The sequence below is a fragment of the Rhinopithecus bieti genome, unplaced genomic scaffold, assembly GCF_001698545.2.
Source record: "Rhinopithecus bieti isolate Rb0 unplaced genomic scaffold, ASM169854v2 scaffold_31127, whole genome shotgun sequence".
Lineage (NCBI taxonomy): Eukaryota > Metazoa > Chordata > Mammalia > Primates > Cercopithecidae > Rhinopithecus > Rhinopithecus bieti.
The window spans coordinates 1,831,682-1,843,208 of record NW_016813970.1 but is presented as its reverse complement, the minus strand read 5'-3'; the positions used below and the strand labels follow the sequence as shown (position 1 = coordinate 1,843,208).

The window sequence follows — 11,527 nt, the reverse complement described above, 5'->3', positions numbered from 1 at the left end:
GGCTTTGTTTACCTACTTAAGCCTCAGCAATGGCGGGCGCCCCTCCCCCAGTCTGGCTGCTGCTTTGCGGTTAGATCGCAAACTACTGTGTTAGCAATGAGGGAGGTTCCATGGGCGTGGGACCCTCCCGGCCAGGTGTGGGATATATTCTCCTGGTGTGCCCATTTGCTTAAAGCACAGTATTGGGGTGGGAGTTACCCGATTTTCCAGGTGTTGTGTGTCTCAGTTCCCCTGGCTAGGAAAAGGGATTCCCTTCCCCCTTGCACTTCCCAGGTGAGGTGATGCCTCGCCCTGCTTCAGCTCTCACTGGTCGGGCTGCAGCAGCTGACCAGCACCGATTGTCCGGCACTCCCTAGTGAGATGACCCCAGTACGTCAGTTGAAAATGCAGAAATCACCGGTCTTCTGTGTCGCTCGCCCTGGGAGTTGGAGACTGGAGCTGTTCCTATTCTTCCATCTTGCTCCGCCCCCCCGGTACTTTGTAAAGAATAGATGTAATAAGAATTTTGTAGTGGAAAAATAAATATAATTAATTTTTGAAGGCTTTTCTTTTTTATTATACTTCTGGGATACATGTGCAGAACGTGCAGGTTTGTTACATAGGTGCCATAGGTTTGTTATATACACATGCCATGGTGGTTTGCTGCACCCATCAGCCTGTCACCTACATTAGATATTTCTCCTAATGCTATCCCTCCCCTAGACCCTCACCCTGCGACAGGCCCTGGGGTGTGATATTCCCCTCTCTGTGTCCATATGTTCTCATTGTTTAGCTTCCACTTATGAGTGAGAACATGCAGTGTTTGGTTTTTTGTTTCTATGTTAGTTTGCTGAGAATGATGGTTTCCAGCTTCATCTATGTCCCTGCAAAGGAAATGAACTCATCCTGTTTTATGGCTGCATAGTATTCCATGGTGTATATGTACCACGTTTTCTTTATACAGTCTATCGTTGATGGACATTTGGGTTGGTTCCAAGTCTTTGCTATTCTAAATAGTGCTGCAATAAACATACATGTGCATGTGTCTTATAGTAGAATGATTTATAATCCTTTGGGTATATACCCAGTAATGGGATCGCTGGGTCAAATGGTATTTCTGGTTCTGGATCCTTGAGGAATCGCCACACTGTCTTCCACAATGGTTGAACTAATTTACACTCCCACCAACAGTGTAAAAGCGTTCCTATTTCTCCACATCCTCTCTAGCATCTGTTGTTTCCTGACTTTAATGATCTCCATTCTAACTGGCTTGAGATGGTATCTCATTGTGGTTTTGATTTGCATTTCTATAATGACCAGTGATGATGAGCTTTTTTTCATGTTTGTTGGGCACATAAATGGTCTTCTTTTGAGAAGTGCTGTTCACATCCTTTGCCCACTTTTATAGGGTTGTTTTTTTCTTGTAAATTGTTTAAGTTCCCTTCTAGATTCTGGATATTAGCCCTTTGTCAGATGGATTGATTACAAAAATTTTCTCCTATTCCTGTAGGTTGCCTCTTCACTCTGATGATATGTTCTTTTGCTGTGCAGAAGCTCTTTAGTTTCATTAGATCTCATTTGTCCCAATTTGGCCTTTTGTTGCCATTGCTTTGGGTGCTTTAGTCATGAATTTCTTTGCCCATGCCTATGTCCTGAATGGTATTGCCTAGTTTCTTCTAGGGTTTTTTATGGTTTTTAGGTCTTAGTTTAAATCTTTAATCCATCTTGAGTTGATTTTTGTATAAGGTGTAAGGAAGGGGTCTAGTTTCAGTTTTTTGAATATGGCTAGCTAGTTTTCCCAACACCAGTTATTAAATGTGGGCCCAGGGAGGGGAACATCACACACCGGGGCCTGTCAGGGACTTGGGGGATAGACAAGGAAGAGCATTAGGAGAAATACCTAATGTAGATGGTGGGTTGTTGGGTGCAGCAAACCACCATGGCACATGTATACCTATGTAACAAACCTGCACGTTCTGCACACGTATCCCAGAATTTAAAGTATAATAAAAAAGAATAGTTTTCAAAAAATAATTATATTTATTTTTCCACTACAAAATTCTTATTATATTTATTCTTTACAAAGTACCAGAAGAATGCGAATAATCTTCCAATATGTTTTGTCCCATGTTGATAATAAAGTAGTAATTACTTCTAATGGGAAAATCCTACTCATTCCATATTGTGTGTAATACTAGCAAACTAATATATTTAGACACAGGATAAAGATGAGCAAAGCAATATCCTATTCCAAAAAAAAAAAGTGTAAATATGCACTAAATTGTGAAACAAGGTAAAGAAATACATAGATGTAAAAGAAATATTGAAATATACTAAGAAAAAAACTCTTCTTTTTCTTTCCAGAGTGAAGTAACTGGCCCTCCCATAAATTCTAGGGAACCAGGCCTCAGTGTTTATTACTGGAAATGCACCAGCTTTGTGGAAGTTTCTGGAAAGGAATGTTGTGGAATTGGCGATTGAGTGAAATAGCTTTCTCTCCTGTCCCCTGGTTCACTGACTTGAACTAAGCCCAAGGCAAAAGTAAGAGGAGGTCTCTTATAATCTGTCAACTTCCTTCTCACTTAGGACCTTCCTTAAGGATTAAAAACTTAACTTTTAAACCAGAGTTCCCCTTTACTTCTCTGCCAGACCCAACTACATTAAGGGATTTGACGGGTCACCAATCCAGCAGGGTTATGCATGAGACACTTGGCTTCCACCCACCTATGGAATTTAATTTATGCCTGGTTCGTTTGACTTTTTTTCCCTCAATCACCCTCCTTTAACAAAGGCCAGTCAATGAGCTGAGTTTTGCTGTCTTCTGCTATTAGGACCATTTTCTTAAGATAGCAATCCACAGACCATCACAATGAAGTGTGTTTGTGTCTATGAGTGTGTGCCTATGTGTGATATTCTTTCTTTTTTTTTTTTTTTTTTTACAGTATTTTATGTTTATCTTGATCTGTAATAAATTAAAGTGGTCATGCTTTTCTCTAAGGATGACCTCCTCCAGCTCCACCCAAGAAAGTCTATTTGTTGGGAAAATAGTTCTTAGCAGAGAAAGACTGTATCTTCTTTATCAAGTTTGTGATAAAATTATTACCAGTTTCTCTGAGGTAGGTCTCTCCCCATGCTCATTCTTCCTACATAATCCTCTTAGATAATCTACCCAAAATATACTTTTCATTATGCCATTTCCTTATACTACAACATACAGTAGTGTGTATTCTGTGGAACTGTAACAGGCATTTTCTCAAGGGCAGGAATTCTATGATTTACTCTCTCTATATATATTATATATTATATGCATATCCCATATGCATATATTTACTATATAGTGTGTGTGTGTATGTATGTATGTATGTATGTGTGTGTGTGTGTGTGTGTGTGTATATATATATATGCAGAATGTTAAAGTCAACAAGCATCTTTAGTAGGGAGGTCTTTTTAAATTTATTCTTCATGAATGAGCTGCATATATGGCATGTGAAGATTATCAGAGTAACCTAAATGCAGCATACTGAAAGAACAGTAGTCCTGAAAAACATAACTCTGGAAACTAATGGATAATTGCATTGCTTGCTTTCTTAATCATTTCAAACACCTCCACCTGCATTTCATGGTTCTTCACACTTTTAGACAGGTGTCTAACCATTAGTCTCATAAACTAGACACATAAAGGTCCAGGGGCAGCTGAAGTTATTGGAGAAGTGTGTGGTGCTCCTTGGTGTAGGAACTCCAGGGAAAATTAAAGAACTTGTTAAACAAGATGTCCTTAATTTGAACCCCTTAAAGCTTCTGAGTTTTGACTGGAACTGGAGAGATCAGAAGTTGAGGAGAATGAGGAAAGTATTTGAACTTCTGGAAACCGGTGTGCTCAGTCTCTGAGAGTCAGAATCCTTGAAACTGGACCTTTTCTAAGTCTGAGTTCTAATGAAGATTCCAGTTTTCACAGTAGAAGTTAAAGAAAAAAATGTCTAGAAAGGAGTGATTTAGAGATCCTTCTAGGCCTATATTTTTCCCATCTTATGTTAATTGTAATTGGGTCAGTTAGAATTTGGTCTATTAAATAAAATAGTTTAATATTTTGAACTGTCCACCTATTCTTCCATGCCATTTAGTAGTGCACTCAGATGCCTAAATTATCTACCAGGTTTTTTCTGGCTCAATAATGCAACACTCCTATAGTCAGAAAATGATTATCGTAATAATTTTAATCAGCACCAGAAAATTTAATACCTGAATGCAATGTAAACATTTTTGTTGTATTTATGTGTTGTTTCCCTCTTTTCCACTAAACTATAGCTTCCTAAGGTCAGCAATCATATTTTACATCTATCCTTTACTCTCCATAGCTCTCAGTCAGGGTACTAAATGGTTAATGTCATTTAGGCTGATTGTCTTATTGACAAATTACATATCAATTAAATTAAGCTACCAGCAGTCATATTTCTGGCAACAATTATAGGACAGGGTAATCTCTGAGGTTTTATATTTATTGTGAATTTATTTCCATCCTCATTTGGACACCCTAGTGACTGAAACACAACTGACTCCTATGGACCTACGAAAACACCTCAGTCCATTCCATATTGATGTCTCTGACTACTCCGTTCTCCATTTATCACCTTTTTTTTTTACTCCATTGATCTTTCCTCTTCTGTCCAATCAAATGTACAGTGTTCACATACCAACCAACATGTTATCATTACAAAACGTGCAAGAATAGCAGTGCAAATGTAATTGATATTCTGTCATGAAGTAAAGGCAAATATTGCCTTCTCTATCCTTCTAGTCAAAAGAATACTAGATTTGTTAGATTTTGTCATTTATTTATTCATTAAAGCAGCATTCATGGAGAACGTAATGTGTTTTTAAATTCATGCTTTGTGTTTTTAACTTTGATAAGAATATAAAACGTGACACGATCTCTGGTGCCAACAGGTTCATAGCCTACATCTTACTACTAAAACTTGTATCAATAGAACTCCTTTTAAAAGAAATGCTTTTGGCCACCTTTAGTATTGCCTGAAGTTAGTTTCATTATAATGTAACTTAAATACATCTAGACAAAGAACAAGTTATACATTCCTTATATTTATTCATTCAATACATGACCATTTATTGAGAGCTTACTATAGTTCAGGTACTGGGAGTATCACAGTGACAAGGGCAGACAAAACTCCCCTGACTTCACAAACTGTTTATTCTGGTGGGAAGAAACAGTGTGGAAACCAAAGAAACAAATAGGGTTAATTCTCTTTTTTCGCCCAAGCTGGAGTGCAGCAGTGTGATCTCAGCTCACTGCAACCTCGGCCTCCTGGGTTCAAGCAATTCTCCTGCCTCAGCCTACCGAAGCAGGAGATTACAGGCATGTGCTACCATGCCTGGCTAATTTTTTTTTTTTAAGTGGAGACAGGGTTTCACCATGTTGGCCAGGCTGGTCTGGAACCCCTGACCTCAGGTGATCCACTGACCTTGGCCTCTCAAAGTGCTAGGATTACAGGGTAAGCCACCACACGCGGCCAGTTAATTCTTGTTATATACAACAGTTGTATTCTATAAAGTTGCCACAAATGCTAAATTGACAAATACTAAATGAACCGTTGCTTCTGAGGGAGATACTGGATTTGGTTCCTATGAGCTTCTGGTTACAACATTTTCATCAACCTATGAATACATGATCTTCTTGGATGTGTGATTCTGTTTAAAGACACTTGATTTAGTATGTATTGTTGGTTCGTTGACATTGGGATCCTTAGCCAGTAGCTCATGCCTGAAGGAAGCTTGTTTAACACATGTATTTTTCCAGTAGGGCACATCACAGCCTTCTGGCACGTAGGAACACTAGACAGCACTTCAGCACTATGCTTGGGGCCATTCTAAACAGCGAAATTGGGGGAAAAAATGCAAAAACCATGGCACCAAATAGACCACAAAAAAATAAAAGATATTTGTTTACAATATGAGAGCTGAAACAAGAAAGGAGTGTAGTCTTATTCTGTCTCAGCTGGGAACAGGTATATCAGGGGACTCAAATTTTTTGCCACTCTTTGCTTGTTCATGAATGATCTAGGAATATTTATTTTGGGGTTACAAATAAATTTCAGAAAGTAGGAGAATTTGCAACCATGGAATCCATGAAAAAAAAGGAATGATTGCGTATAATAAATATCGGATAGTAATGAATGTTGCCAAAAAATGAAACAGATCTGGAGACTGATGGGGGTTTGGGAGAACTATTTGAAGTGGGTGACTAGGACAGTCTGCCCTGAAGAGGGGACACTTTAATGGATATGAATCTTGAAAAGTAGTTAGCCCTGTGAAGGTGGAGGACAGAGGGAGCAAGTGTTAAAGTCTGTGAATCAGGAGCAAGCTTGACTTGGCTTGTGTGAGGAACAGGACGGAGGTCTTCATGCTTGCAACAACAACAACAAAAAAAACTGAACCGACAGAAGATGAGCTTGAAAAGCTGATCAGAGGTGAGATAATGTGTGGTCTTTTTGGTCCACTAAGTGGTTTAGACTCGTTCTAAAGGGTAATGAGAAGACACTGAGGGGTTTAAAATATATTTGAGCTATAGCTTGTTAGATAATTTTACAGCCCTCCCCCAAAGTTTACAAATCAAATTTACCCCCAAAAAATACCATTTAAATGAATCATATTAACTTAATGTGACAAGTGATGCTTCACTGAAACTAAAGTTCTGTTCACAGTGTGACTCTCCGGCTGACTTCCCTGGTGCAGGTTCTTCCCAGTTCAGCGGCCTTTGTGACCCTGTGTGGGTGATGGCTCCAAGAACCACCCTCCTGTGGCACAAGTCCATCATTACATATTCATGGTTCCTGGGTGTGGTCTCTTCCTCCAAGTCTGTCACGACTGTAGCAAAGATACTCCAGCAGGCCTGGAGTCCTACATACATGGTTATAAGGCAGCAGGAAGCAGGCGATCCCTAGCATGGTTTTTTGACTCTCACCTAAAGGAAAACATAGAATAAATGTTTCCATTAGAGAACTCATAGGTACCTCACAATCCCTCAAGAAGGAAACCCACATCCCTGCTAATTGTTTGAAAACCTTGCTCTCACAGAGGATTATTAGGGCAGTGAAAGTATTCTGTATGATGCTGTAATGGTGGATACGTGTCATGATAAATATGTCCAAACCCATAGAATGTACCATACCAAGTGTGAACCCTGATGTGAACTATGGAGTCTGGATGACAATGATGTGTCAATATGGATCCATCAGCTGCAACAAATGCACCAGTCTGGTAGGAGATATTTACAATGGGGGAGGCTGTACATGTGTGGTGGAAAGGAGTATATGGGAAATCTCTGTATACTTTCTATTTAATTTTGCTGCGAACCTAAAACTGCTCTTAAAAATGAAGTCTAAAAAAAAAACAAAAAAACCCTTGCTCTACATGCAAAACTAAATGACACTTCAGTAATGAAGGAAGAATATATTTTAAAACTATAACAGCATAAGATAGACACCAAGGCAGCCCCAAAATGGAACACCGGAAAAGAAGTCAGAAAACAGTGGCTGAGGCCTGGAGAAAAGGAGACATCCCTGTGTGTTCTGTCAGTGTTTGAGAGGGGATTATGGGGTGAGGGAGGACTTTATCTGGCTGGCAAGATCAGACCCTTTGCGAGGAGAGAGAATAGTACATTATCTAAGAGCAGAAAGCAGCATGAACAAAGGCTTGGAGACCAGAATGTATTCAGCGTGTGGAGGAGATGGTGAATGCAGCTGACTGGCTGGAGCAGAGGGTTTTAATTAAGGAGCGATGGGGAAAATACACTTGGAACGCCTGGTCCTGCCATTTCAGCACGAATCTGCCCAGTGGGATCAGATGGTGGTATTCATAGCCCTGGACTGTCTTGTTACAGTGCTAGCAGTGGGATCTGTAGCATGGAGGTACTTTCTCAATGTAGCTATTTGTACTGAGCCTGTCACTAGCTTGGTGAGAGGTGGAAATTACTTGACAGTCTCTCCGGGCTCTCACCCATCCAAAGCGTGAGAGAGAGTGGGGAGTGTCAGAGTGGGTGGGCGTTGGGGAAAGTGAATTCTTAAGAACTAGAGCTTTCAGTGAAGGAGAATAAAGGGCATTAGGAGGCTTACCCAGAGTTGGGCGGCAGTCATGCCAGGCAAGCAGGCCCCCACAGTGGAATCTCTGAACCCTCACACTTCCCAATAGTGAGCCCTTCATTCCCAGAGTGCTTGATTTGGTATGGAAAAATAGTCTCTCTCTCTCACACACACACACACGCACACACACACACTCCAATTTATCAAAAATCACTTTGGAATTTTAAATCTCAGCTGATGACCTTTCTCAGAATAAAAAAGTCGCATTTTCGTTCTATGGGTTCCCTATTAAATTGCAAATGTGGACTATTTGGCATGTGCAGTTCACCCATTTAAACCCATTTGACTTTGTAAGGCGGGGTGATAACATTTTGGATTTCATTTTTGTTTGTCCTATAAGAGTCTTGAGCTTTAGCCAAAAACCCAGGCCTTGGATGAGTGTGCTTTAGACCTCACTTTTTGTCACAAAGCCAAGTGGACTTGGGAGAGAGGGTGGAGTGGTCTGTTGAGACATGATTTTTAGTTTTGCCCTTCGCCTCTGGAGCCAGGGCCCTGGCCCACATCCAGCCGCACAAAGAGATGATGGTATTTTCTAGGTAATTTTAAGGAGCACAAACCTAAAGTAAAGTCAGGTGGTTTCAAGTCTGCACTGAATTTTTCATGTTAAGGATTTATCATGATTTGGGTTTTCAGCAGAGCTGTATTTTAAATGATGAAGGGAGCTGTATTCCTGTATTCTTCTGGAGACAGGCATGTTTTGGTTGTTTGCTAATGACCTCTGGTTTTGCTTATGGAGAGTTTTGTTAACAATGGAAATTTAGCAAAATAGAATACTTTCTTTCTTTTGTTTTTTTTTTTTTTTCTTTTCTTTTTTCTAAACAATGGGAACCCTCGCAGTAAACTGTCAAAACCAGGCTATGGATATTGGTTATTGTAGCATCATTAATACTGTGTAAAGATAAGTTAGTCACTTTGGCAATCACACATATTCTTCTGATCTTCTGTCTTAGCTCTTAAACAGAGCCTTCGCCTTGCTGTTTGATAGATCCTATTGTTAAGAGAAGAGAACTGCAGAAATGTATTCAAAAATTCTTCATAATTTTTCCAACCTCAGGAACCTATTCAACGATAATTAGCCTTGAAGGCAGCTGATTAAGGACACCCCAGTAGGGGGCTGCTCTTGAGTTTAAAGGTTAACACTCACTCTGTGTGAGTGAGTTTCAGCTTTAGGACTCGGGTCAAGTTCTGCCTACCCTAGCCTGCTTGCTTGCCTTGTCTTTTTGTGCCGTCTCTCCCAACTCACTCCCCATCTCACCCTGTAGCCACCATTTCTAAAATAAAAAGAAGTCTGCAGAGGGTGACAAAATTAAACCAAATGAAACTTTAAACTCCAGTGCAGAAGACTTCTGTCTCAGGAAAAAGTAGCTGTCTTCAAGGCAAAACTGACTGACTGGATTGAACTGAATTATAATATCTGGTTCAAGCTGAGTTGTGTCCCTGGAGTGGTTTGACCCGTTTGTATTAGCTTTCCACTGGCCATCCATATTTGTCCCGATGGTATCAAGAACATCACAGAACTATGGGTATGACTTAAAGCTAAGTTGAAAAGAGGCTCTGTTGTCTTCAGAAAGGGGAATATATGTGTGTGTGTGGATATATATATATATATATATATTTTTTTTTCTTTCATTACAAGCAGCCTGCCTTCTTCAATGGAGGCACAGTATAGCTGATGGTTGAGCCATAGTCATTAATTGCAAAGGGATGTGTTTAGGAAGGAGAGAAATAGCTGCTCAGAAATTGCCTTCTGTCTCTCTCAAATTGCACTGTTGGGGGAATTACATAAGTGCAGAATTGTGGGGAAGTGTGCCCATGTAGGTGTGCATTAGAGGCCAAGAGGGAAAAAAGAGTCTGCCTTCTCTTCTCCTTTGAGAGTTACGTTAGTTTGTTAGGGCTGCCATAACAAACTACCACAACCTGGTTTAAACAACAGAAATGCATCCTCTCAAAGTTCTGGAGGCTAGAAGTTCAAGATCAAGGTGTCATCAGGGTTGGTTTCCTCTGAAGCCTCTCATTTTGATTTGTAGGTGGCTGCCTTCTCCCTGTGTCTTCACACGGGCTTCCCTCTGTACACATTTGTGTCCTAATCTCCTCTTTTTATAAGGACACCAGTCATACTGGATTATTGCCCACCCATACAACCTCACTGAATCTTAATTACTTCTTTAAAGACCTTACCTCCACAGTCTCATATTCCAAGGTACTGGGATTAGGATATCACCATATGAATTTGGTGATGGAGGGAGAGGGTGGTAATTCCACCCGTAAGAGCTAAAGATATTACATTATCACAATTGACTCTTGGTTATGGACAAATAAAAAGTTAACCATAATGAACTTCCTATAAGTCCTTTTCACTACCACCACTTCCTAATCCTAGTACTGAAGGGCTCCAGTCTCTCCAAGGCTGAATCCCAGAGGCAACAGAACCTTAAGGGACCCAAGGATGTCAAGGGAAAGTAGCAGGAATGTTGATGCAATGTGGTTAGCATGAGAGGTGGCTTGGCTGATGCTGAATACAGAGACCGATGATCACCATCTTCAGAATACATTTACTGACTGGTGCAGGGTATTTAGTTGCCCTGTGGTGCTGGTTTGGATTCAGGCTTCTTTAGAGTCAGTGCTTGTTTCCAGGCATCATTGTTCTTCTCCAGACGAAACATATCAGAATATTTCATGGAAAGATATATTCCTCTCTCTCTCTCTCTCTCTCTCTCTCTCTCTCTCTCTCTCTCTCTCTCTCTCTCAGTGTCTCTCCAGTTGAAATTTGTGTGTTTCAGGTACATACTGATGCTTTAAGTCAAAGGATAAGTTTATTTGTTTTTAATGAGATAAAATTAATCACACATTTAGTTTCCATTGCTTTGTCCCTGTGGTCCACAGGATATTTCTGGCTAGATTTCCTACTATCCAACTCACTAGTGGCCTGCGTTTCATTACTATTTTTCATATAGCTTTCTTGCTCAGAAGCAGTTTCCTGATCTTTTCCCATGGTGTTCAAACATGCTGAAATCTTTGCCATGACTGGGCAGCAACTGTGACCTTCATCAGAGGTTAGATCTCAAGGTACCAAAGTAAGGGGACGTAACATACTGGAAGCACAATCATTAACCCAAGGAGGATGCCAAATCAAAAATTGATTTGAGAAAGTAGAGGTTCAGTCCTGGGGAGTCTAGGAAAGCCCAAGCCCAGAGCATCAGAGAAAGGCTGAAGGCTCTGTTCACAGGTGTCAGGCAGAAATAGGACTGAACTCAAGGTTGCATTCACCACCTAATTACAGTCCATCTTATCTGCCTTCCATTTGCCAGACTGTACGCCAAAGTGCTTGAGACACAACGCCAAGTAAGAAATGGTCCAAAAAATCAAGGATGTATATCTAAATGGACAGTGGGTGG

General features: G+C 40.3%; 1 protein-coding gene across 6 annotated transcripts in view; it reads left to right on the top strand.

Annotated features, from left to right (window-relative positions):
* Positions 1–11,527, top strand: part of DYNC1I1 (dynein cytoplasmic 1 intermediate chain 1) — a 327,551-nt gene that overhangs the window by 282,212 nt on the left and 33,812 nt on the right. The window contains exon 15 of one of the 6 annotated variants that reach the window (XM_017849323.1): positions 2,344–2,556. The exons of the other annotated variants lie outside the window; for them this stretch is intronic. Within the exon in view, the coding sequence (XP_017704812.1) occupies positions 2,344–2,460 (117 nt within the window). The 3' untranslated portion in view covers positions 2,461–2,556. Of the gene's footprint in view, positions 1–2,343; positions 2,557–11,527 lie in introns of those variants that run through there. 6 annotated transcript variants of the gene reach the window in all.